Consider the following 26013-nt stretch of genomic DNA (forward strand, 5'->3'; position numbering starts at 1 on the left):
GAGTTGTTCATAGAATTATCAAGGGAAAAGTGATCACATTTGTCGTAGTACATGAATCACACAAAGATGGATTGTTTTACAATGGAAACCTCTATCCATTCATCGCAGAGTTTTGGATTCTGAGGGAAATAAACAAAGACAAGACGCTTGTCTTGGATTGAAATAACGTGAAACGAGTTCTGACATGGGGAATGACAACATTGTAATAAAAGAAAAGGAAGCACAGGCACTAAGCCATTAACCACAATCCCGCCAAGCCAAAGATATCCCCGAGAGTAGTATCAGCAGCTGACTGCTCTCTCTCATAAAAGCAGCGACTCATTGAAGTTGAAAAGGAATTCTGACTCTCTGAGCTGTCGTCTAGGGTTTTCTGCTTCGAAAATGGTGGGTTTCGATTCAGATCAACGATTACTCTTCGGTAAAGGCACAAAGGTGGAAGTAAGCAACGATGAGGAAGGCTTCAAAGGCGCATGGTACAGAGCCAGCATTCTTGAATCGTCTCCTAAATCTGTTTACAAGAAGAAAAAGAAAGTCTTGGTTGAATACGAGGCCTTGCTCATGGAAGACGGGTCCAGTCCTTTGGTTGAGCATGTGGACCCTGCTCACATTAGGCCTTTGCCGCCTGAAGAAGAAAGTGGCTGCCGGGTTTTTGAGCTAAATGAAATCGTTGATGCAGGGTACCGTGACGGGTGGTGGGTTGGTACTGTAAAGAAGGTTCTCGAGGGTTCCAGGTACAGAGTCTATTTTGATAACCCTCCAGATGTTATTGATTTCGATGGTAGAGATCTGAGGTTGCACTGGAATTGGTTACTTGGCAACTGGTTCCGACCCGTGAAAGAGGTATTTTTCTTGTGGGTCTATCATTTTTTGAGGTGCATGTCTTGTTTAATGGGTTAATTTTGGGGATTTATAGCCATGCAGTTGCTGATTCTTTCAGTAAATGGAGTTTGTTGCTTTTATGTAAACTGCAGTGAGCAAAAGTTGTTGATTAGATGATTCGCCAGATACAGTTTTTTTTTCCTTCTCAATGCGTGGTCAGATACTGAAGTTTCTGAAATTTTCTTAATGATCTTTGCTTTATAGGTTTTTTCTGGTTCTTATGATGGTTTATCCTCCGCATTTAAGCTTCTTGCGGTTTGAAAGCCATCCATGGATCCTTGTGTGATATGCATTCTACCGGTTTGCCAATGGAAATTACCTACTAGATTACGTGCTTAGCATTACTTTTTTTTGTTTCATTTTGATTACTTATACAATTATCTCAGCCATCTTTATCAGCATTACATTGGATACGTACGAGTCTGCAAAAGTAGAACTTGATCTTGCAATTATCTTTAGAAGATGAATTAAGTATTAACCCCTTTGTGGTAACGAAGTGCAGCCCCAGATTCTATTTTTCCGCAAATAGAGGATGCATGTTCTTATAATTTTGTTTTTGCTAAATAACTGTTCTTCAAATATTTCGTGTACAAAGTCCATTAAACCATGTCTTTCATTCTGCTTCTACACTATTTATATAGTCACTGTTATCGTAATGAATTTTTGCCATAAGTGATTGAATTGCGCCATTTTATTTTTGAAGCAAGTGGCAGACTCGATTTTTAGCTCTGGGGCAGCAGTGGAAGTAAATCCTGATAGCCCTAGCCTTTGTGATGTGTGGTTCCCTGCAATTGTTATTAAAGATTATGGCAACGACAATTTCTTGGTGAAGTATAACACAGAATATGGCGAGGACGTGGATGCAGTAAAAATTTATGTAGATTTGCTCCATATTAGACCTATGCCTCCCTGTTATCTGGATAGGAGTTATGAGTTACTGGAGAAAGTGGATACATCATATGGTATTGGTTGGCGGGCTGGAGTAATTACCAAAGTTCTTGCTGGTGGGAGGTACATTGTATTCTTTAAACAAGTTAATGAGGATAAAGAGTTCAGTCACTCAGACATAAGGCCTCATCTTGAATGGATTGATGGGAAATGGATCAGTGCGTCCAAGGTATAGTTTCTTTAACTGTGCACCTGTTATGAGCAGGTATTTGTATCTCATATTGTTTGGTGATCACCTGATCTTCATCAGGTCTTGTGTAGTTTTGTAACTTTTGTTATTCTTTCCCCCTTGGTCTCTATGGGCTCTTCTCAGTCAGGTTGGGTTTATGCCCCTATTCTTTCCCCCTTAGTACTATTTGTTGATCTATTATGTGGTCATAAAAGGGAGGATACAAAAGTTCTGCTCTCCCTTTATTTGTTTGGCATTTGTGTGTTTTCACATCTAGTTTTTGAATCTCAATTGTGGAGGACATTTCCAATTTCTGAGTTTTAGTGTTGGTCCTTACTATAACTACTGTGTGTTATTTTTAGCTTAATGGTGTTGAGTGTACCTTTGTTTTCAGGAAATCTTCGTTGTTCCTGATTGTCTAGAACAATCTTGTGATGCCTTGAACAGTAACTGTAATTCTGAAGTAGTTCTTCAGCTTGAAAGTACCGGTGCTTCCCACAACTCTGAGGTGGCTGTTGTACTTGAAATGGCAGGTGCTTTCCGCAACTCTCAGGTTGACGCCCAACTTGAAATGACAGGTGCTTTCAAGTATCACGCTGAAGATGAAAATCCTCGTTCCACAAGCGTAGAGAGCAAACTGATGGAGCAGCCTGCTGCTGGCTCTGAAAACTCCCCTTCCTATTGTTTGCCTGCCAGCCAGAAAAGGTTTAGGATTGCAGCTCCTAATCGTTATTATATGCATTCACAACCTCGCAAAGATCCAATGCAAGAAGATTATGAAGAGATTCCATTATCTAGAGCATTGAAGTTAAAGAAGAGCCCTCTTGAAATGTTAACTAAAGATACAACCCATGGTTTCACCACCCCAAACAAAGGTGGTTCGGTTAAGAGATTCTCTAGAAGCCCTGCAGTTGTTAGTTGGGATTTTTCTCAACCGAAGAGCTCTTTCTCCGAAAATAATGTTGTGAGTCAGGTTTTCATCAGTGCTCCATATATTCCGCTTTCTTTTATCTTTTTCTTTTGAATATGAGAAAAACATGTAAGCATTCATATGGCAGTACCACCATTCTAGATTTGTTATTTCATTAAGTTTCACATGAGAGTTGAGAATTTGTAAAGATTGACTTAGTAGTACCATTAACCTATTTTTTCATTTCATATCATTGTATCACATCTTGAACTGTTGGGTTTTGCGTCTACATTTTAGTATTTGCTTTTTTTTAAATATTGTCACACTGGCACAGTTGTATCCAGTCTTATGTGAGAAATTAGCTTGATTATGGAATTTTACTGCCTAAACACACTAATCTGTTTTTGTATTATAGAATAGGATCTGTTAATTGTTGTCTCAGTTGTGTTTCTTAATCGGTTACAGAAAGAGTTTGAGCAAGGTGTTTTAGAATGAGTTATCTAGGAACTCAAAGAAACCAATATTTGAATTGAAGCAATCTGAGTGGATGCTTTCTCTCTCTACATCTCATTATTTATTGGCAATGACGATTCATTAGGCTCGTTTTCTTAGTGGTCCAATATATGCATTAGTAAGTGTTCCCATTTTGATCTTTGGTTCTGGCTTTTCTCCAACTGCACTTTTGTTCGATGCATTTCTGATTAACGCACATCGGTCCATGTTATTGTATATGGCATGCATCACAAAATATATTGAATGAAACTTGGAAACTACTAATAAAGGACTTGTTTATCATTGTTTAATTTTCAGTTTTTGTGGGCTTGTAGATGACACTTTTATTTACTGGTGCAGAAGGCAAAGTATCAGAAAATCCATTCTGCAACAAGGAAAAAACGAGCTGTAAAATCAAAGTCAAATATAACGCCTGTTTCAGTAGCGGGTATTTATCTTTGTTATTCGTTAGTTGCACTGATTGTGTGTTCTGTATGATAGAAACTTGCTATGAAATGTTCAGGTAAGAGGAACAGGAAAAGACATATTGCTTCTATGGATATGAATGAAGATAGCGCAAAAGTGAATGATCCCGGGGTCCCTCTCATTTGTGCTTCCAAGGCCGAAGGAATTAGGGACTTGCAAGCTGAGAATTCTTCTCAACTTCAAAGTAAGGAACCATTGAAGCTAAAGATGGATCTGAATGAGAAGAAAAATAATCAGGCAGGAGATAAGAGTGCGGTAAGCTCTGGGACTTGCAAAAGCTTTCTCGAGGCCATTTGCTTAGCCTCCTTGTAATCTTTTTCTGCACCTTCCCTTTGCTCTAACAAGTCCTTTTTTCTGGCATGTCTTTATTTTGGACTAGACTAGGAGCTCTATTTTATTATTTTTTTGATTGGAAATTTTTTTTATTCAATGGCACCAAGACAATGCATCAAAAGAGTACAGAAGGGCCAAAAAATGGCCTCCAAAAGACTAATACAAGAGAAAAAACCACACAAGATTTAGAATTGTTTCTCTAACATTATACCCCCTTGATCCGACCCTGGATACCAAAAACAGAGGTTATTAAGCACCTATTGTTCCTCTCCAACCAGATTGTCCAGCAAGTAACCAGAGACAAAAGCTGAACTAGATCACTCAGATTCTTCACCTTGGAGAGGCTTGCGTAGGTCTTCAGCTCTTCTTTGACATTTCCCGCAACAACACACTTAATGCCCAGAAATCTTTCCGAACCCATCTGTGTCTACCAATCACAATGGGGAAGGATATGGTTAACACTTTCCTCATTCTTTTTACACAGGAAGCACTTATTTTCCAAAGTATGGCCTCTTCGCTTTAGATTGTCTACAGTTAATATCCTTTTCCAAGTTCGTTTCCAAAGGAAGAAATGCATTTCTGAAAAATTGTACATCCCATATGGCTTCCCCATCAACCATATTTCTCACCTCATCAATCCTTACATTCGAGTTCCTAGGAGCTCTCATTAGTTTAATTTAGCCACTTGAAGACTTTATTATAGAATTGTAATTGCGTTAAAGCTGTTTAATTCATATTGTGTCACAGCACCTCCTAACAGGTTAATAGATGATGAATTTTTTGGGTTTTAAAGTTTTCATAATCTTAGAACGTGTTTGGAAATGGGAAACTAACGGTGTCAGTTGCACTTAGCTTGCGGAGGAATTTCATACTTCAGATGGTACCTGTTGTCATGGGTATCATTTTAAGTTGTGACACTGTTTTTAAGTACCAGTTGAAAGTGAAAATTTTTGTTGTGGAAAAATTGATTTCTTATTGTTCATTCAAAAAAACCTAAACACAACCTTCTGAAATAAGAAAATATGTCGTTAAAAATAATATCCATGCTTCTAGGTTTGTACCATTTGATTCTTTAATCATTGAACATATATATTTTCCAACATGTAGGCAACTTCTCTTGCTCTTTTCGTATTGTCGTAAACATGTTGGTTCTCAGTTCTCACTCAACCTGCTTGTAGTTTCAAGCATTACTAGTCTCTTGCCTTGGTCTTTTCCTGAAATGGTATTTATATTGTGGAGAGGGAGGCTCTCGAACTTGTGGATCATTTTTCTGTTAGATACTTGAACAAATATTTCTAGTACTTGTGTTATAGGTCCTCGTGCTGAAAATTAATCCACAGAAGAGTATGGGAGGCAGTCAGAAAAGAAAGAGAGGAAGACCGTGCAAGTTAGTTGTCTCTGAGCCGAATATTAAAGAGGCTGGTATGTTATATAAATTAACCTACAGTCAAATCTTTTGTCCCGAATAGTTTGGAATTTGGATATTTTATATAACTTAAACTACAGTCAAATTACTGTATAGTGATGATTTCCAGGTGAAGTGCAGCAGGGAGCTGGCGATGATATCCGTGAAACAGAGGCAGAGGATTGCGTATTTAGTGAGGTTATAGTGCCAATGCTCCAACAGGTGGATTCTATAGGTGGGACTTCTAAGTGGCTGATTGTCTGAAGTTTGTTTCAGCTTTACTCTGTGAGTTTGTGATGTTTATAGTGTCATCTTGCAATGTTTGAGAACATATGAAGCTATATAATCAAAATGCCCCTTGGGGTAAAGAGAGAATGTTGAATGAAACATTTCTCAAATAATAGTCTTTCGTTTATATAAAAAGGGTGCGTCGAGAAGCTATCATCAAGACGAGTAGATAAACAACGAAAAGGTCGGTATTTGTCTTCTTGAGTAAAGGGAATGATTTTCCTTGCTAAGAATGATTCAATTGCAGGAATTCAGATTGTGAAGAGTCCCTCACATGCTTTTTTCCTTGTCTGTAAATTGCAGGATATATTTTTTCTTACACATCAACGGCTTGTCAGTCCACGAAATAAAACCTCATAATCTATTTTACCAGCAGTCCTGCTACATCATTTTTGTCTGTGTGCAAAGAATGTCCTTTGGAGCAACAATGCAGCTTCTTCTAGGGAAAGTTTGGCATGTAGAAATGATGTAATTTAGCTTCTTTCAATGAGAGTGAATTGGGGAATAAAAATAAATAGTCTTTCTGTGCAGCCCTTTTCTTTTCTTTCTTTGGAAGGTGGTTCCAATGTTGCTGATTACGAACCATGTAATATCAGTTCAGTAAAATGGCATAAAAATTAGCAGAAACCCTGCCACCCTGCTTTTGGCTTTTCCCTTCTTTCTTTTATCTGGTTTGCACAATGACAAAGGTAGCCAAAGAGGAGGAGACATATACTTATGCATGCATTTGTTGTATACGAGTTTTCTGGTTATATAGTGGGAACTGAGTGGATTTAGCTTCTAGACTCTCCAGGTGCACCCGTACTGGGAATTGCTGAAGTTTCTCAAGAAGATGGCACGAGAAAAGAAGTGGACATTGCTATAACCGCAGTTTCAGATGATATTACTGATGGTGATCAACCTTTATCAAGTTGGTTTGGCGGGAATCATTCATCAACAAGTTTCGATGAGCTTCGTAAGTTTCTCTTTGTTTTTGTTGTACTTCCTCATGTATGTAGGTATTTGATTGTAATTGTTCTCTGTCCAGGACTATCCTCTGGTAGGGTTGACAATGGAGGGAGGGAAAGGAGAGAAAGACAACTTAATGGGGCACCAGAATCTTCTCCTTTTGTGACGGTAGACGACAGTGTACCATATAGTACTGCATGCTCGCCTTTTGTAAAGAGGTCGTCAGTTTGGCAAACCATTGAATCAATGGAAGTATTCCGAATATTGCCCCAAGAGCCACACTTCTATCCCTTAGCTGAATGTAAAGAAGAGCATAGAGAAGGATCTGCTATTGGCATGATGGTAACATTTGCTAGTTTGTTTGAGAAGATATCAACGTTGCAAATTGACTATCCAAGCAGCATATTCAATAGGACTCTCGAAACACTTGACGACTTGGAAAAGTATGGGTTTGATGTTTTGGGATTAAAAGATCGTGTTCGTCAATTGTTGTCGATGAAAGACGGGCATGTGCAGTTGCTAAATGGTTCCAGAGACTTTGAGAAGGAACTGACAGTGCATATTCAAGAGACAACAAGACTCGATGAGGAGACAAGGGAGACTGAAAGGAAGCTAAGTGAGTTGCAGAAACAACTTGAGGCAATAAAGTCGAAGAAGGTGGTGAAAGATGATATGATTGCCAAATTACAGTCAGAGATGGAAGCTGCAAATTCTTGCGTTCAGAATATCCGCTCTGATTTTCAGAAACAAGCTACTGCCTCTTGGAAACTGCCATGATCACTCACATTCCTCGCCCTTCGTTTTGTTGCTGGTATGAAGTAATGTACATATGGTGTATGTTAGATTTGTAATTAACAAGAAAAGTAGAATGGTATGCGTATGGAGGTACGTTCGACTTCTGCATCACTAATTTACCTTTGTGTTCTGTTTAACTAGCTATATCTAGTCTTTCAGACGTTAACGCGCTGTTTAGCAATGTATCTCAGGTTTTATTTGTATGTGAAGAAAGTTTCACTTGAGTGGAGACCTTTTGTTAGCAAAAGTGGAACCCTATGGCTATTGACTCCCCCAATCTAAAAGTCTGGAGGCAAACTATGTTGTTGAAAATCTTATCGCCAGTGGAATTCTGTGTTTGCAAAGCTTGACCAACTAGTCTCAAATTCTCTGGTAAAGGTCATGTAACGGAATGGGGTGTGAAGGAAAAATGTGAAGAGGGAAACATGAACCATTTACAATGTAGAGATAAGGTTAAGTTGCAAGTTGGGAGGTTATGAGTTTGGAACAAGATGGAATGAATTGAATTGGGTTCAGTTCAGGGCTTGATAGCTTTGTTATTTTGATTCATGGACTTGTTAGTCAAGGATGGTGGTTGAAGCTTGACTACTTTAAAGAGACGGTCGGGAGAGGTATTTTGAGAGTTGAGAAGCCTGAATAAACGATCTGACCGATAACAAAATCGATCGGTTATTTCACAAAAAAAATATATTTCTTTGATAGAACTGACCCATAATTGAAATAACAGTCGATAACCGGCTGTCGCTTCGATTAAATTCGTATCAAAAAATCAATCATAACCGATTGTTTACACCCCTACCTAAAAGAAACAACAAAATTGAATATCAAGACAATGAAAACACAAATCCATAGAATTTTTTTTTTTTTAAATTAAATGTTAAGACTTGTAGTCCCACATCATAATGTCATAACTCAACTAAGTGATATACAAACAAATGTCCATCTCTTCTCACACAAATGACGTGGTTTTTAAGCTTAAGTACTTCATAGACAATTCAATAGAATAAATTCGTGTGAACCTTTGGTTCAGTCCCGTCAATATCACTATGATGTGTATTTTTGACAAAGCCATTAGCGGATGTATTTAATTCATCTGCCCGCCCAATATAACTCCAACCTATAAGCTATAAACCAAGTGCATGCTTTATTTTATGAAAGATCCACTTTCTTTCATGTATCATATTCCATCACACAAGAATAATAGATAAGCTCCAAGCAATGGATAGATATCTGTCTTGACAAGTGATCTTACTACTTTTAAAAAGAGAGTTTTTTGACGATCCAACGGCTTACAATGATTCAATCCAACGGTTCTTGTGAGGGGCATTTTAGTCATTTAACACCCATCTCTCAACCAAGTGTAGTTGAGGGATTTTAATAGTCAGTTGCATGAATTGAAGCTTTTTATAGGACAACTGACCATCATTATTTAGGGCATATTGTTTCATAAATATTCCCTTCCGTTTTGAACCTGCCGACTCTATGTTCAGTCACTTTAGCCACTTTATTGAGTCCCCCCCAACAATTTCTACATTTAATTTCATTAGAGTTAGGATTCGGAGAGTGGGGACTATTTGAAGTTCAATAACTTTTAGGACAGCAATTCATTCCCCATTGCCCATTTCTTTGCTTTTACTTTGAAGACCACAAAAGTGTGCCATTTGGATATCCGATATGAATTTAAACTCAATTGTCATGTCCGTCCATATAGAAGCTTTTCACTTGATAATATAGAGAGTTAGGCCAAAACTCAATGCATAACTACAAGGGTATTGTTCATAATGAAAATTGAACTCATAACCTCTCCGAGTTCATACGATTTGACCCCGAAGAGATTCATCAACTATACTATCACTTAAGTGGTTTCATTACTGAAATACTCTCACACGTAGAATGTGAATTTACGGAGGGCACAATTAAGCAGCGGGACTCCTGGGACAGTGCACTAGAATTTTTTTATTGAGTTATTTATATGACACGAAAATATTCACTAATAATAATTTCAACCAATAAAATGTTACATATTTATTTATCACAAAATTGTTACGAATTTTCGTATTGAGAAAACATCGGATAACAACATGATTTAGATTAGTAATGGTTTCAAAGCACGCATTGTCAATATCCAAACCACCCACAGTGGCTAATTAATATTCTATCATTCATCAAACCGCTTAGAGAGGGTGAAACGACAAGCACAGTCCATCTGAGCTTCTAAATGCAGGAATTGAAGAGTTAGGTTTGCGTCCATTCAAAATGGGAGTCCACAGAAGAGAAGTGGGCACAATGTCCCAATGAATAGATGCACAGTTGATTGAGAAACACAATTAATTACAACCAGTTGCAACTCATGCATCAAAACACCATCAGAGGAGAATGGTGGTTTGGAGTTGGACTTGAGACTGCTAAGATTATGAGGACCGTTGATAACATAAACGATAAAAAGATTCACTCTCCTACAAGTTCGAGTTTTCAGGGATAGGTGTTTCACATGGTATTAGAGTTTCAGCCTAACGGGGAGATTTTTGTTTTGGAAACCTACCTCCACCCAATTTTAGCCTCACTATGTTTATTTTTTAATGAAATCCTGACATGCCTTCCTCCTATAAAACAGAGCTTGTTGTGGGGTGGAGCCTGGAGTGAACCACTGGTTAATATGCATGAAACGTATGATTGTTTCCTCGAACGTAATCAGCAGAGTACTGTAATTGACCTATACCTTTAAAAGAACATTAACACCTTTGAAAGACTTGGCCAAGTCTCTGCATGCTTAAGCCCTTTCAACACCTCACAGTGGCCATAATTGACTTTGAAAGCTCCTACATACCAACGCCATTGATTATTCATAGGTATGCCGTATGAACTATGCAGAAACTGAGAAAAGACTATTTGTGGGCACACAGAAATTTGGGACCTCATTAAATTTCTATGAAAATGTCAATTGTATTTACCACCCATTTCGAAAATTTTCTTTCTTGTGACCCTAATTTCAATCTAGATTTTTAAATTAGTTGTGATCCATTTTTAATTAACACTTTGTTGGGGGTGTCTCTCAGGCATTTATGTACCAAATAGGGCCATTTCATACTATTTGCAAAGTGTTTTTTCTTTCTTAATTAATGTTCCTCAAATTTTTTTGGGAAGTAAATGTTACAACTTTAAGTAAGATAATCAACAACGAACCATCTAGGACCTCTAGATAAGTTGAAAATGAATGAATCTATTGAGTTAGGGATTAAAGTTTTGAGTTTTTTTCCTGTAAATTTTCTCTCTTTTGTGAGAAGGAGATGGGTTTGTACAAAACCCAAAGAAAGAGGTTTCGTGTGGCTCATCTAACATACAAGCAAACTACCTACCCAGTGGAAGTGAAGTAAATGGGAGTAATTTGCTTTTGTGAAATGTGGTGGAGACACAAAAAAGGCCGCTTCTTTCAACCAACTTGTTTAACCAAAGCCATGCGTCTCTATCTTTCCCTTAAATTCGAACTCCTCCCCGGACCTTCACCTTCATTGCGTGATCTTGCAATTACACCCAGTAAGCCCCCTCGATCCTTTTCTCTTTCTCTTTCTCATATAATAGGAATTGGCGATTTACAATGAATGGGTTGTTGGGGTTTTCCCTTTTTGTGTGATAATTGTGGGTTTTGGAGAATCAAGTAATTAATGTGCGTCCAACCTATTTTTGGTTACCGTGTTGATGGTTTCGTTTGTTTTTGGTTGGCTTTAATTTATTTGTCATAATCCTTTGTTCTGGTACAATATTGATTGATTGTCCTGAGGGCTCTTGCATGTGGTTTTAGACTACTTGCTGTTCCCTTTTTAGTTATTATAATGACACCTTTCGTTGCTGTGTTTTCGCTACTTCACTTTGAAATTTCACTTGTGTGATTCCTGCTACCAAGGTGATCAGATATGTCATCTTTATGACACTCTTCCATTTTTTCCTTGTAGATGGACAGGTTTTAAATGTATAGAATGCTGAGGGCTGGTTTGTTTTAGTGAAAATTCGTTAATTGCATTTGTAGCAAGTGCTTCCTCTAGATGGGTACAGTGTGTAATGGGGTTTCCTCATTTGTTTACTTCAAACCAACCATATACTTGGCTGCTTAATGCATATTAACTTGATGTACTTTAAAAAGATCAATTTTCCTACTATTGCTCTTGATGTATATTACCATAAGGAGTAAGGACTCATTTACTGACCTTAAATATAGAATTAAGGCTTTGAATGACGACTATATGGATGTCTCATGTATAAATTTGATGCTTTGTTTGCTCTTGGTGGATCATTCACAACTAGTATTTGATGTGCGTGCTGAAAGTACGTTGTTTATGTACATATGAAATATTCGTTTTGTTGTACTTAGTGGTTTTCAAATAGATTAGTGATGGGTCATTCGACTCGTTCCTTACTTTTCCGTTGCACTCTACTGTTCTCCTGCCTGGTTATTTAATGGTGCATCATGAGCTTTATCTTGCCTTATGGACTTATATGTGTGTTAACCAGTGAGCTAATTTTTCCTTGTCTAGGTTTTGCAGCAGAGGAAAATGAATGTTTTTACAGCCCAGGTTGAGGAAGGAAGGGAAGGACATGACGGGAAGCCAGCAGTTGGTCCTATCTACCGTAATCTACTGTCCAAGGATGAGTTCCCTCCACCTGACTGCAATCTTAATACATCTTGGGATCTTTTCAGGTAGTAGATAGTGTAGTATTTTCTTATAATTTCAAAGCTGCACCATTATTTTAGTTTTTGGAAATGAAAGCTACAAAGGCTTTTACCAATGGATTTGGTGGTAGTATACTAGTAGTCTAGAGTTAACCATAACCTAGCATTTCAATTAACCAACCCTGAGCTTGGTGATATGGGGTTACCTTGGATGTCAAGCCTTTGAGTCTGGTTTCATATAACATGAGCATTTGTTTTGACATTTTGTTTGACAACAAAGAGGTCTTGGTGTGCAGTGTATCTGTCGAAAAGCATCAGGGGAATAGGATGCTAGGATGGCGTCAAATCATTGATGGGAAGGTAACTGCCTGAAAACAATGCAAGTATGATTTTGTTTGTCACTCTATTTTGTAAACTGCTTTTGAACTTGCACTGTTCTTTAGGTGGGGCCTTATAGCTGGAAAACATACAAAGAAGTTTATGAAGAAGTTTTGCAAATTGGTTCTGCATTGCGATCGTCTGGTGCTGAACCTGTAAGCATATGCATGTCGCAGTCCGAGCCTACCAGCGGACTTGTGATTTTAGTGCACTTTAGATACGAGAATCTGGCAGCTATTGCTATTCCCTTCCTTTATCTTGATTCTAAACCCTATTGATACTTTTGTGATAGGGATGCCGAATTGGGATTTACGGATCAAATTGCCCCCAGTGGGTGGTGGCAATGGAGGTCTAGTTCAATACTCCTACTCAGTAGTTCCTGGTAGAAGCTACTCTTTTTTTTTTTTTGCTATTTAACATAATTCTTTTCTCTTTTTGTGTTGAATTTTGTGCAGGCTTGCAATGCTCACAGTCTGGTCTGTGTGCCTCTTTATGATACTCTCGGTAAATTTTTTCAACTAGTTTCCTTTGTTGTGAATTTTATATTTTGTTTGCTATCATTTGGTACAAAAAGACTTTATGTATTTTTTTTTTTGGCTAGAAGAGTTGGCTGTTCAAAAATCTTTAATATGATTTTTTTTTTTGTAAGGATAGTAATTGGGTACGCGTTACACGGTCATATATCTGGCGTTAAATTTTTTCCAGAGGACCCACACAACGACTCTTGTTTTTTTTTTTTGTTGGGATTTGGGCGACCTAAGTTGTCTACTATTCTCATGTTGCTTTGCTTTCTACTCCAAATGAAAGCAACATACCATAGTTGATATACCAAGAATTATCCAAATTTTGTTTACCAGAATGCTAATGATGGGATCTCTTGGATGAACTCATAGGCACTTCAGATCTTGTCCTTCCAAGACAAGTTGTTTAATTGGATGCTGCTGGTGCTATAGGCTTTGCTTCTGTATCATTAGGTTTAGGTTTATGCAGTTCTATTGAACCTATTAATGGCTTGTGTTGAATGCAGGTCCAGGGGCTGTAAATTTTATTATAGATCATGCTGAGGTTGATTTTGTTTTTTTCCAAGATAAAAAAGTGAAAGAAGTAAGATCTCAAGAACTCAACATGGGCTGCATTAAAACATATGCATTTTAGATAAGATTTCTAATAGAAGTAAATTTTGACGGCTCTCATAAGTTATACTTTCGTTGCAGCTTTTGAATCCCGATTGTAGATCTGCTCAACGGCTTAAATGTAAGAAGAAATAAATTAATTTCGGTTCACTTCAAATTTCCTAGATGGCGGACTGCTGATTTTTGTGTCGTTGCAGCAATGGTTTGCTTCACTTCATTGTCAGAGAAAGACAATGATAAGGCAGAGCAAATGGGGATAAAGTCGTACTCTTGGGAAGAGTTCCTTCATATGGTAAGTTATCAAATCCTTATGAGTAAACCCTGAGCCACATTTGGGTTTGGACATCATTTTGACGAAACAATCTTAAACCTATTTATATCGAGTCAATACATCATGTTAACCCCTTGATATCCTTTATACTTAACCAATGTGGACTTCAATCACTTATTTGAAAATTTGTCCCATCAGCATTGACTCAACTTACTAGTATTTGATCATCATGCTGCTTTTAATTTATCAGGGAAAGGAAGATCCAGTTGCAATAGTGGCACCTCAGCCTTTTAACATTTGCACAATCATGTATACGAGTGGCACCAGTGGAGATCCTAAAGGAGTTATGTTGACACATGAAACAGTTGCATACCTTATAAGAGGGATGGATCTAACTCTTGCACAATTTGAAGACAAGGTACAAATCCTTAGGTCTCTATTGGGTTACTTTTACGTCTGGATAGTTCCCCCTGTTCTTCGTGTAACCACAATGATATCTTTTGCTGTTGTCTGAGATTATTTTAACTATGTGACCACTTGTGTTCTCCTTTCATATCAGCTTGTAGCAAAATTTTCTTATTGCCATATCTGCATTCTGTTGTTTACGTTAATCAAATTCTTTGATTCTTCCGGTCTGTATTTATGCTAACAGATTAATTTATGGCTTCGAATAGATGACAGTGGATGATGTCTATTTATCTTTCCTGCCCCTTGCTCATATCCTTGATCGCATGATTGAGGAATATTTCTTCCACAATGGCGCATCTGTTGGCTACTATCATGGGGTATGCAGCTGAAACTCTCTGTTTCTTTTGTTTGAACTTTGAACATTATTGTTTTAATAAATAAGCATAAAGGAAAAGAGAATTGAAGTGAAATTTGGAAGACAGAAAGCAGAGTCTTCTGTCCCTAGATAGTGTAAAGAATAGAAGAAACACTAATGGTAACTGGTAACTGGTAAGGTGAGGCTATTCACTTGTGACGGTGCTATAGGGGTGACAGATTCTAGTGATGCTGCTGTGTTAAGAACTGATTATGGTATGAAAGGCATACAAATATTTTTTTTTCTCCATAGAATAGAATATTCTCTTCAATTCAATTCAACTCTTGTTCATGCCAATTCAAGGTTTCCAACAAATTAGAGCTTCATTTACTGTCCATCCCTTTCTGAAAAAAAGGAAGGTTAATAAGTAATAACTCTAAAGGTGCTTTGCATGTTCATTTTTCCCCTTCTTTTAAAGTGTAGAGATCTTCCCCCTACCCAAATAATTTGATTCTTTCAGCATAATTGAAACTAAAGACTGTTGGGAAGATCCTGTTAGATAAAAGAGGCGATCGATGCACTAAACTATAATGTTCAAGGCCTTGTTGGCGTAGTTGGTTCATATTAAGAAATATGGCCTGGATCATAAGGGAGAAAAAGTAGGGCTGGCAAGTGGTTTGCAGAGGTTGTTATGCCCTCGTCATCATACGAGTTTTTATGAGGGATTCAATGTACCTACACTAAGGTCGTGGAGATCGGAAATGTATAATTGTAAGGATCGTGTATTCTTCTTCAAGAAGAGGAGAAGAATAAGAAAGGCTCTCTTGTGGATATATGCACATGCAACCACATAATCTCTGTGATCTTGTTTGTGTATTCTTTCTTGATTTCAATTTTTACCTTATACTGTTCCCTATATCCAATTAACAATTTTGTTGTTCTGAAGGACTTGAACGCATTGAGAGATGATATTGTGGAATTGAAGCCAACATTTTTAGCCGGTGTACCTCGAGTCTTTGAAAGAATTCACGAAAGTAGGGTATTTTTTGCAAACAAATTGCTGTAGAAACTTACCTATTGTTTCATTGGTCCTTGACTATTTTCTCCAAAGAACTTATCCAATTCAGTGCCATCTGTGTTATAGGTATAATAAAAGCGCTAGAGGAACTCAGGCCACTGAGAAGACGGATTTTCGATGCTCTCTACAGATAGTTAAGTCATTTGTCTATTTTGTTACGTCTGCTTAAATACAATTTATCATCTTTTTTTGTTTAATTGTTTCTTTTAATGAAATGGAGACTACACTTTTTTGTACCTATGTAGCTTAATAATGATGCTGATTCTATCTTATATGCTTATACAGTAAACTTTATTGGATGTCCATGGGATATAAACAAAAGAATGCGTCACCATTGGCTGACCTGTTAGCCTTTAGAAAGGTTGTTCTTCATCTCATTTCTCCTTTTATCACAAAATTAAAACCTGCCCCTGGAAGCTCTCATAGATTCTGCACCTTTTTCAGTCGTTATAAAATCCTTGACACCGCCCTTAAGTTTTTACTGTTTTCTTGAAAGGTGCGAATAATCAATTAAAAGGGAAACTTTCCCTCGACTTTTGATGTCTTCTGGAATGTCAATTTATTTTATTGTCCTTTTCTTTTATTAGGTCAAGGCTAAGTTAGGTGGTCGTCTCCGACTTATAGTCTCTGGAGGTGCACCGTTGAGCTCAGAGGTGGAAGAATTCTTGCGGGTTACTTCTTGTTCCTTCGTAGTCCAGGGCTATGGTAACGACTTCTGCCTATAAGTCTAAAGAAATTAGCATAGACCTTATTGCTCTGGTCTTTGTTTATATTTATGTTTTCCAATTTCTTTCTAGTTGCTTCCTCATCCTTCTTCTAAGTATGCCCACAGTCCTTGCAGCTTGAGAGTTCCCTCAACAGGTTTTGTACTCATTTAGTCTTATTTGTGGTTCCTGCAGGGTTGACAGAAACCTGTGGTCCGGCTGCTCTTTGCTACCCGGATGAAATGTCCATGATTGGTACAGTTGGTGCTGTAGCTGTATATAATGAGCTGCGACTGGAGGAAGTTCCAGAGATGGGCTACAATCCGCTTGGAAATCCTCCTACTGGAGAAATATGTATGAGAGGGAAGACTCTTTTCTCTGGCTACCTTAAAAATCCTGAACTGACTAGAGAAGCTATGAAAGATGGGTGGTTTCATACAGGTCGAGCAGCAACACTTCGAGTTAAATCATATTCTTCACTGCTAAGTTTATTTCTTGTTAACATTGTCTGACTTCCTCAGGGGACATAGGGGAAATTCTTCCAAATGGAACCATTAAGATAATTGATAGGAAGAAGAATCTCATAAAGCTTTCTCAAGGAGAGTATATCGCAATCGAGCATTTGGAAAATATATATAATATTACTCCAATTGTTGAAGATGTGAGCATCTTTTCTACTTCTCTGTTGATCATTTCTTATCTTCGCTGCTTTTTTTAATGATGGGAATTCCATTGGTTTGAAGATCTGGGTCTATGGGGACAGCTTCAAGTCGATGCTTGTTGCAGTAGTTGTACCACACGAAGAAAACACTAAAAAATGGGCGTACATAAATGGTCAAAAAGGTTCACTCTCTGAGCTTTGTTCTCTTGATCTGTTGCGGAAGTACATCCTCCAAGAACTGAAGTCCACAGCTGAGAGAAATAAGGTAAATTCTGCTGAATCTTCACTTCATAAAATGCAGCTCAGCAACGGCCAGCCTAACTTTGATTTGACGTCGTCATACATCTCTTACATTAGCATTTCTTCGACTTGTCTGAAATGTTTCGTTTCTTTTCTTTTCATTTGTGGTTCTACTACCAGCTGAGAGGTTTTGAATATATAAAAGGAGTAATTCTGGATCCCCATCCCATTGACATGGAAAGAGATTTAGTGACTGCAACACTGAAGAAGAAACGAAACAAGCTGCATCAGTATTATCAGGTAAACTCACCACCCTTTTCTTCACTTCCTGAATACAGAATTCTGAAGCTGCTGAAAAAATTGTTTGATGCTTATGCAGGTGGAAATTGATGAACTCTACGGAAAACTGACCGCAGGTAGAGTCTAAGATTACGGTTAGGAGACAATATATCAGTCCCTCAGCTCACGTAGTTTTCTGGACCGACCTTATCCGGCTTTGTAATAAGGGTTGAGTGTTCTTCAGGTCCTTCCTGATGTATTTTGTATAGTACTACTTCACTGCCCTGCTACAAACTTTTTAAAAGCTGAGAAGCTTTATGTTCATGGGAATATATTGCAGTTGCTGACTAATTGAGGATGGTTAAATACTTGCTAATCTAAATTATTTTGGACTTTTGTGTTCATGACGGATGGATACATAAACTAAGAAGGGATATCGGTATCGAACCAATGGGGAGTATTTCTCTAGGGTTTTTCCGGTCTTGTGGGTTTTAGGGTTTACTTATACGAGGGGGTTAAGAGCCTTATTTCACCCCGAATGGACTTTGGGGGAGTCTTACCTGTTGTTAACAAAGTGGGTTAACAAAGGGCAGGCTAATCCTCCCAGCTATCCATGGACTGCGGACATGGCCAATGTAGTAGGGCTCATTTTTCTCTCTCAACCTAGATTCCATCTCTGCTGACATGGTAAAGTGTCAGCCCACGAGCCTTCGGTCCCGTTCCTCCGTTTTATGGGCGCGGGAACTGCAGGAGAGGAAAACGGAAACTTCCACATGAGCTTCTATAGCGCGCCAATGCGCGTAATGCAGAAAGTCCTCTCCTTGAGAATTTCTCGAGACGTTTGTACTCTCTCAGCTATTACACCGAAATCGTCCGATCGAAGACCCACGTCGCAACATACCTTGTCCTGGAACAGGGCAATCGCTAGGCTAGTGCTAAACCACCAAATGCAAAAAGCCCAAGACCTGTTCGATGAAATGACCGAGAAAGATATTGTTTCGTGGAACACCATGCTTTCTGGATATAGCAAGGCCAGAAACCCGGAGCAGGTCTATCAATGTTATCTGGATTTGGAGAGAGCTGCTTTTAGACCCAATGAGTACACTATGTCGATTGTGCTTCATGGCATTATGGAGACAGCTTTCAATGTCTTGGTCCAGCAAATTCATGCTCGTGCTATCTGCCTCTCGCTTAATGTGAGTGTATTTGTTGGTTCTGCGTTGATTCGAGGATATGCTAATGTGGGGAATCCGGGGGTTTTAGATAGAGTGTTTGATGAGATATTGGGGAGAGATGTTACTTCTTGGAATGCATTGATCTCTGGTTATATGGAATTGGGGTGCACAGGTGAGGCACAAAGAGTGTTTGATGATATGCCGGAGAGGAATGTTGTTTCATGGACTAGTTTAATTAATGGGTATATTGCTAGTAAGAGAATCAGCAAGGCTCGTTCTATGTTTAATAAGATGAGTGAAAGGAATGTGGTTTCATGGACAGTGATGATCAGTGGGTATAATCAAAATGCCATGTTTGTGGAATCCTTGAAATTATTTCAGCTGATGGTTAAGTCAGGTACTCAACCAAATAACTTCACGTTTTCCAGTGTATTAGATGCTTGCGGAGGCTGTTCTTGTCTTCTCTTGGGCCAGCAAGTTCACGCATACATTTTGAAGTTTGGAATTCCAGATGATGTGATCTTGTCAACCTCTCTTCTGGACATGTATGCAAAATGTGGGGATATTGATACTGCATTTTGTGTATCCGAGTCCATGCCCGAGAGGAATTTAGTGTCATGGAATTCAATAATCGGATGTTGTGCCAGGCATGGACTTGGAGAAAGGGCATTGAAGGAGTTTAAAAGAATGATAGCAGTAGGTGTCGAACCTGATCGGGTTACATTTGTTAACTTATTATCAGCATGTGGGCATGGAGGACTGGTTACAGAAGGTCAAGAACACTTCAACTCTATGGAGACAAAGTATGGCATCCAAGCTGAACTCGAGCACTATGCTTGTATGGTGGATCTTTACGGAAGGGCTGGTTTGCTGGAAAAAGCGCGGAAATTAATCAAGGGAATGCCTTTTGAGCCTGATGTGATTGTTTGGGGTGCCCTGCTTGGAGCTTGCCGCTTGCATTCGAGTTTTGAACTCGGGGAGTTTGCTGCGAAAGAAATTTACAAACTGAAACAAGATAACCCAGCAGCTTATTCAGTTCTGTTGAAGATTAATGGAGATAAGGGGGCATGGAATAGTGTGGCTGAATTGAGGAATTTAATGAAGGAGAGGCATGTTAAGAAGCAGAAGGCAGGTAGTTGGATTGAATCTAAGATGGACCCAATGTAAGTAGTAACCAATGCTTCTGAGATGCAAAAGGAAGAAGTGACATGGAAGTGTGGAAAGAGTTGAGATGGCTTTGGTGGGCAGAGATTCAAGCATCTATGTTTCACCGGTACGAAGGATCCAGTTCCATGAATATAAAGGAGGCTTCTCCATCCTGTATCTATCATGAGGATGCATTCTGCTTGGCCTAATTCTATGCCAAGAGGTAAGGTCCCCTGCTTCTCGAGTTAAAGTTCAATGAGTCTGTTGCACTTTTCCTCTGGCTGGCAGTGAGAATCTTGTATGTATGCATAGATGGGGAGGGGGGCTCCAATTCCCGGCCAAGAATCCAATGTGAGGAGATTCATTCCCTTTTCCTTAAAAATAAAAACAAATGTGGATTTGCCGATTATACATTACAGGATAAATGAGTACCTGAACTTGCTGCAAATGTAAGAGATGGTTTCATAAAATTTGGCTATATTGTACCACATTGCAAGGGATAATAAATACTCTGCGAATGTGTGAGCTACAAAAGCAGTCTTCCCTCGTCTATTGGAGAGTACAGAATCCAGAGATTACTTCATTTTTTGCTCTTGTTCTCCTCCCTCTTCTTGTAAAGCTTCTCAAGTTTCCGCTTAGCTTCACATTGGGGGAAGTTCTCAAGGTCATAGTAATGTGATGCCACATCAACCAACCTATGCCGAAAAGAAGCAACCAACACATCATTCATTGGGTCAGTGTTCCAGATGGGGGAAAAAAAAGAATACTTTTTTACGGAACAAGGGAAATCCTATGATTTTAATTATTAAACCCGGCATTTAATTATTAAACCTGGATACTTGAGCAGCCCCTCAATACCCAAGCATTAGAAAAAGTTACAGGAATTTCTAGCTACAGAGACTAGAAACTCTAGAACCGGGCCTCCCTCCCAGCTCGCATTTACCCCGGCAACTCTTCCACACCCAGGAGGCATGACAAAATAAAAATAAATCTTTATTTCCAACCCATAATATCAATGAAATTACAATACTCTGAATAAAACACAAGTGCAACGTTAAGCATGCTTCCAAATCCACTTCAAAAATTGGTTTTCAAATTTCACCAAAACGGCAAAGGCCGACATCGGACTTGGCCCTAAAGCCTGTTTATGTCCTTTAAGTTGTAACTACATTATAAAGCGGTTTTGTGGGGATTCAGAAGCTGCAAAAGAGTCTTCTATTAAAAACAGACATCATATGGAAGCTTGGAACTAGGTAGAAAGCAACAACTACAGAAATCACAAAAGAGAACAAAAATTGGGTAAGAGACTAACCATTCACCACGGATATCTGTCACAGTACGGATAAAATTCCTGCTAGTGAGGACATACTCGTTATAAATGACCCACTCTGGCTTATGATCCAGGCAATTCGAAGGATGCAAATGCACCACCTGGAAAAAACAACATAGAACAACTTTGTGATTCAACAGTGTCACATTTAGCTAGCAATAATATGGGGAAAATATCAGGATACGTCCCCCAAACTCAATATATAAATTAAAAAGAAAAGATATAAACAAGGACAAAAAAAAACAGTATGCATACTTGGTTGTCTTTCACAGTTAAGTAGTGTCCCGTCCGTTCCAAGTGAGCTACCTGCATGAAATATCCCGCAAGCATGGCCTTCCTTATATTGACATAGTAATCACGGCTGTTGAAATCAGTGCTGCACAACCCGAGGTTAAACCTAGCCATGATACGGACAAGCTGTTGTCTAACATTGTCTGCAGCCTTCAGGGTCCTGTGATTGATGAAGTTTTCGTAGCACCAAGAGGGATCTTCATCTGCAACGACATATAGAAACAGTTTACTACCATGTAGCACTTGCTACAAGCAGACAGATTTTTTAGGAAAGAGGAAAAACATAAATAAATTAGAAAAAGAACAAAATACTTACTGTTCTGCTTGTATGCATGGTATACATTCAGAAGAGTAAGGTGATCCCCATCAATGTGCCCAAATCTTGCTTTCGCTTCATCAGCAGCTTTTTGTGCCTCCTTAGGCCGGACAAAGCAATTGGGTACTAAAGAAAGAATTTTGTTATCACAGAAGAGGCCCATGGTGGTCAGCAGATGCATAGAGGCGAGACGACATCATTTGCTTCATGAGAGAATACTGAAAAACTGCAACTATCTGCATCAGCACTTACTTAGAATCCTATGGCATGCCAACCGGGGGCATGGGACCCAGACTAGACCGTTGCTGATGACAACCTAATTGGACACTTTAATCGCTAACTGCGTGTGCATGTGTACTCACACACACATGTAAGCAATTGTAGACTTAAATCATGCACAGAAACATATCTGCGCAGATGACACGTGCAAAAGAAAGTACAAAAATGACACAAAAACTGCAACTAGTACAGTTTATACCATTTAGACCAGACACGAGACCAGACAAGAAACAAAAAGGAAGAAGGCTTACCTGAAAGCATAGCTGAAATTGACAAAATCTCATTTGAACAGTTGAATTCAGGACTAACAACGAGCATCTTTGACAACTGAGGATCTAAAGGAAATTCACTCATTATTTCCCCTAACTTTGTCAAGTTCCCATCATCATCCAATGCTCCCAAGTAATTCAAAACCTCTAGTGCTCTCATCAATGTCTCAGGAGCAGGAGGATCCATAAAATCAAAATGCACCAGATCATCAATTCCTAGTTTTTTCAAGGTGAGAACAGTGTTAGCAAGGTTTGAACGCAATATTTCCGGATAGGTCTGTGGCTGGAGATCATTATTGAAACTTCTCTCAGTGTAAAGTCTGAAACATTTGCCTGGCTGAGTTCTTCCAGCACGCCCTGATCTCTGATGTGCACTTGCCTTTGATATTGGAGACACCAATAAAGATTCAACACGCACACGCGGATTATAGACTTTTTGTTTAGAAAAACCAGGGTCAATAACATAAACAATGCCATCTATGGTCAAAGAAGTTTCTGCAATATTTGTTGACACCACAATCTTTCTTCCCGGGGGACCACCCTCATTTAGTGGAGGAGGAGCAGGGTCAAATATTTTCTGCTGCATAGCCGGAGGAAGAGTTGAATACAAAGGCACAGCTTTCACAGGCCCCACCTGGTCCCCCAAATTTGCTATTTCCTTAATGATTTTTCGGCATGCATCTTCAATCTCCTCTTCTCCAGTAAGGAAAACAAGTATGTCTCCCGGAGGTTCACACAAGTGTATCTGAACAATAGTCCTAATTGCAGCCTCAAGATAATCCCTTTCAGGTTCCTGGGTGTAGAATATCTCCACTGGGTGAAGCCTACCAGGAACCTTCATAAGAGGTGCGCCATTAAAATATCCCTGAAACTTTTCTGCCTCGAGAGTAGCACTCATTACAACTAGCTTCAAGTCAGGTCTATTCTTCAACACTTCCTTCAGCAAGCCAAACAGAACATCAGTTGCCAAAGTCCTTTCATGAGCCTCGTCAAGAACTATCACTTTATAACGTTCCAACAACGGATCTGTCATTGCCTCCCTTAGAAGCATACCATCAGTAAGATACCTGACACAAAGGAACAACAATGAATGAAATGAATGAGACACTTGGAATAAAGTTCTTCTCAAAAAGGGAACAATAAAAATTTGAGCACAAGAACTAAGAGAAAGAATCTTACTTTAAAACTGTTCTTGAACTGCTACAATCCTCAAAACGAATGCTATAACCAACTTCTTCCCCAATAGTTACATCCATCTCCTCAGCAACACGTCTTGAGACGGACATTGCAGCCACCCTACGAGGTTGTGTGCATCCAATCATCATTTTCTTGCGCCTATCAGGAGTTTCTATCTCCACAGCATCCAAGACAAACTGAGGAATCTGAAATAATAACATATTTGGTTGATTATTTATGTTCTACTGTAGTACAGAATCTCTAGAGGATCTAGATGGTGGCACACCAAACAACTACAAATAGAGGTATGAAATATATGTTACCAATGGACACTACTATCGCATCCTACACCATTGCATTCCACACATAATTACACACATAAGTGAACACCTTTAGGATGTTAAACTAATAAGTATAACAAAAATCAAGGTCCTCACCATACGGCCATAGTTATGTGTTTGATGCCACAAGAGTATTAAAAACATATTTCCAAAGGAAATAACTGAAAACAAGTCAATTGCCTTCCCACTGAAGCATGATTTTTCTATCCATAAGTCAGCGAAAAAGATGAGATAGAGTAAATAAAACATATGCCTGAAAGACCTAACTGCTTTAATTTGACCCAAAAAATCCTTAAAAGTTGAAAAATATAGAACAAAACATCCAATGGTAAGTCTTAAGTGTAAAGCATTGATCATGACACCAAGAAACTAAAAAAAGAATGCAAAAAAATTCAAAACATCCTAAATAGTAAATAGCAAAAGAGATTAGATGGAGATAAATAATAAAGAAACAATGCTAATCATGACTTGGAAGATATATTGAAGAGTCTATTAGTTGATCATGCCTTGGAAGATATATCGAAGAGTCTGTTCGTTGATCATGCCTTGGAACATATATTGAAGGCATGTTTTAGTTGAAACCTATACTCTGATTTTCATGAAATTGAACAACCATGATGCACGAGCTACAATCTACCTGAGTTATTTTCAGAAACCAAAGTTCAGTACTCCCCATCTAATAGGATGCATACAGAAATCCTAAAAACGGAAACCTAATAAAAAACAAAAACATACCTGTGTTGTCTTGCCGCTGCCAGTCTCACCAACAAGTACAAGGACCTGGTTGGCCTTCAACACCTGTAAGAACTCTTCTTTCTGGTGCCAAACAGGTAGAGTCGTCCTCTTCTCCAGGATCTCATAGTACCTCTGGGAATACGGCTTCCCAGTCCACGGATTTACCAGATTATTGACGCCGCTGTTGTTCATCGCCGTAACCCCACCGTTAGACTTCGAAATCTTTGAGACCGTAGTCTCGTCCACCACATCGAACAAGCTCACTTTCCTCTTCCTCTCTGTACCCATCCAACTAGAATCCCTAGCAGCTTAGAAACGATCAGAAAACTTCACCGAAATCGGAAACCCTACGAAAAAACAACGAACTATAAAAAGAGGAAGCTAGGGATTGTTCTTTGTGGTGGATACCGAAACAGTCAGGGGCCGGGCTTGACAAGGAACTGATGGGCCGATTTCATGGGTCATTCCGGATTATGGGCCACCCACATATTATAACTTGGGATCTTATTGTGTATATTAATAATAATAAAAATTCATTCCAATAATTGTCATCCGGGTACATTGCTCGGTGTTTGTTCTTCGGCTATATAACTCTTCTGTAGGATTTATAAATTCTTAAACTGCTAATGTAATGCTAGATGTAACGTTTATTATTATAGAATGAAATATTGGGTTTAAACCTTTAAAAAAAAATTGTCATCTCTAACCATTATTAGACTTGTTAATAGAGAGGGGTTGACTTTGCTCGAGAAATATGTAATTTACAATTCTAACCCCGAGTCTACGTCGATTGTATGTAAAATATGTATATTTGAATTGAAATACCCTCAACCAATAATTGGATTTGTTGAGTATAAAATGGCAAAGCATGTATAGACAGGCCTAGTGCGTAGTGTGCCTACTCGGTTGCGTTAACGCGTTTGGAAGATCCTATTTGTTGTGGACTTTCCTTATCGTGTGTTGATTGAATTTGCAGTCAAAAGCTTGATTCAAGAGTCAATACATTAATCGATTGGTTTGAGTGTGTGATATTTTTACGATGAAATTACAAAAAAAAATTATATAATTTCAAACCATTAATAATTTCATGATGTTTTTGGTGGTAATCTATAAAAAAAAAAATCTCATT

General features: G+C 38.6%; 4 protein-coding genes and 1 long non-coding RNA gene across 17 annotated transcripts; 4 read left to right on the forward strand and 1 right to left on the reverse strand.

The window, feature by feature from the left end:
- Positions 1 to 138: 138 nt before the first annotated feature.
- On the forward strand, positions 139 to 7903 carry LOC119982687 (DUF724 domain-containing protein 6-like). 5 transcript variants are annotated; one of them, XM_038826174.1, is made up of 9 exons: positions 139 to 840; positions 1583 to 1996; positions 2391 to 2969; positions 3759 to 3846; positions 3922 to 4139; positions 5531 to 5639; positions 5753 to 5857; positions 6695 to 6865; positions 6938 to 7903. In XM_038826174.1, the coding sequence occupies exons 1-9, from the start codon at positions 382 to 384 to the stop codon at positions 7633 to 7635; spliced, it is 2841 nt and encodes a 946-aa protein (XP_038682102.1). In that variant the 5' UTR covers positions 139 to 381; the 3' UTR covers positions 7636 to 7903. The 5 variants fall into 5 exon arrangements, with proteins under 5 accessions (XP_038682102.1, XP_038682105.1, XP_038682103.1 ...); XM_038826177.1 differs by having other exon boundaries at positions 6704 to 6865; XM_038826175.1 differs by having other exon boundaries at positions 3762 to 3846.
- On the forward strand, positions 5864 to 6537 carry LOC119982689. The gene is made up of 2 exons (XR_005464436.1): positions 5864 to 6094; positions 6214 to 6537. It is a non-coding gene; the product is annotated as an uncharacterized LOC119982689 (long non-coding RNA).
- Positions 7904 to 10863: 2960 nt separating the features above from the next.
- On the forward strand, positions 10864 to 18194 carry LOC119981770 (long chain acyl-CoA synthetase 1). 6 transcript variants are annotated; one of them, XM_038824899.1, is made up of 20 exons: positions 10864 to 11187; positions 12192 to 12346; positions 12616 to 12679; positions 12763 to 12852; positions 12990 to 13046; positions 13153 to 13201; positions 13725 to 13801; positions 13912 to 13951; positions 14028 to 14122; positions 14352 to 14519; positions 14776 to 14886; positions 15811 to 15898; positions 16009 to 16075; positions 16228 to 16303; positions 16530 to 16647; positions 16842 to 17087; positions 17168 to 17307; positions 17390 to 17572; positions 17728 to 17847; positions 17927 to 18194. In XM_038824899.1, the coding sequence occupies exons 2-20, from the start codon at positions 12201 to 12203 to the stop codon at positions 17972 to 17974; spliced, it is 1983 nt and encodes a 660-aa protein (XP_038680827.1). In that variant the 5' UTR covers positions 10864 to 11187; positions 12192 to 12200; the 3' UTR covers positions 17975 to 18194. The 6 variants fall into 6 exon arrangements, with proteins under 6 accessions (XP_038680827.1, XP_038680823.1, XP_038680824.1 ...); XM_038824895.1 differs by having other exon boundaries at positions 10865 to 11187; positions 12183 to 12346; positions 17927 to 18192; XM_038824896.1 differs by having other exon boundaries at positions 11187 to 11317; positions 12183 to 12346.
- A 127-nt stretch (positions 18195 to 18321) lies between these two features.
- Positions 18322 to 20595, forward strand: LOC119981772 (pentatricopeptide repeat-containing protein At4g02750-like). The gene has a single exon (XM_038824900.1). It carries the CDS (start codon positions 18558 to 18560, stop codon positions 20166 to 20168), a length of 1611 nt encoding a protein of 536 aa, XP_038680828.1. The 5' UTR covers positions 18322 to 18557; the 3' UTR covers positions 20169 to 20595.
- Positions 20500 to 25268, reverse strand: LOC119981769 (probable pre-mRNA-splicing factor ATP-dependent RNA helicase DEAH2). Of its 4 annotated transcripts, XM_038824891.1 has the most exons (7): positions 24885 to 25256; positions 23812 to 24014; positions 22615 to 23699; positions 22085 to 22210; positions 21733 to 21971; positions 21460 to 21578; positions 20500 to 20842 (listed from the first exon to the last, which is right to left on the reverse strand). In XM_038824891.1, exons 1-7 carry the CDS (start codon positions 25170 to 25172, stop codon positions 20728 to 20730), a joined length of 2175 nt encoding a protein of 724 aa, XP_038680819.1. In that variant the 5' UTR covers positions 25173 to 25256; the 3' UTR covers positions 20500 to 20727. The 4 variants fall into 4 exon arrangements, 3 of the variants coding, with proteins under 3 accessions (XP_038680819.1, XP_038680820.1, XP_038680821.1); XR_005464247.1 differs by lacking the exons at positions 20500 to 20842; positions 21460 to 21578 and having other exon boundaries at positions 21939 to 21971; positions 22085 to 22310; positions 24885 to 25267; XM_038824892.1 differs by lacking the exons at positions 20500 to 20842; positions 21460 to 21578; positions 21733 to 21971 and having other exon boundaries at positions 22105 to 22320; positions 24885 to 25268.
- Between the last annotated feature and the right edge of the window lie 745 nt (positions 25269 to 26013).

The sequence above is a fragment of the Tripterygium wilfordii genome, chromosome 17, assembly GCF_013401445.1.
Source record: "Tripterygium wilfordii isolate XIE 37 chromosome 17, ASM1340144v1, whole genome shotgun sequence".
Taxonomy (NCBI): Eukaryota; Viridiplantae; Streptophyta; class Magnoliopsida; order Celastrales; family Celastraceae; genus Tripterygium; species Tripterygium wilfordii.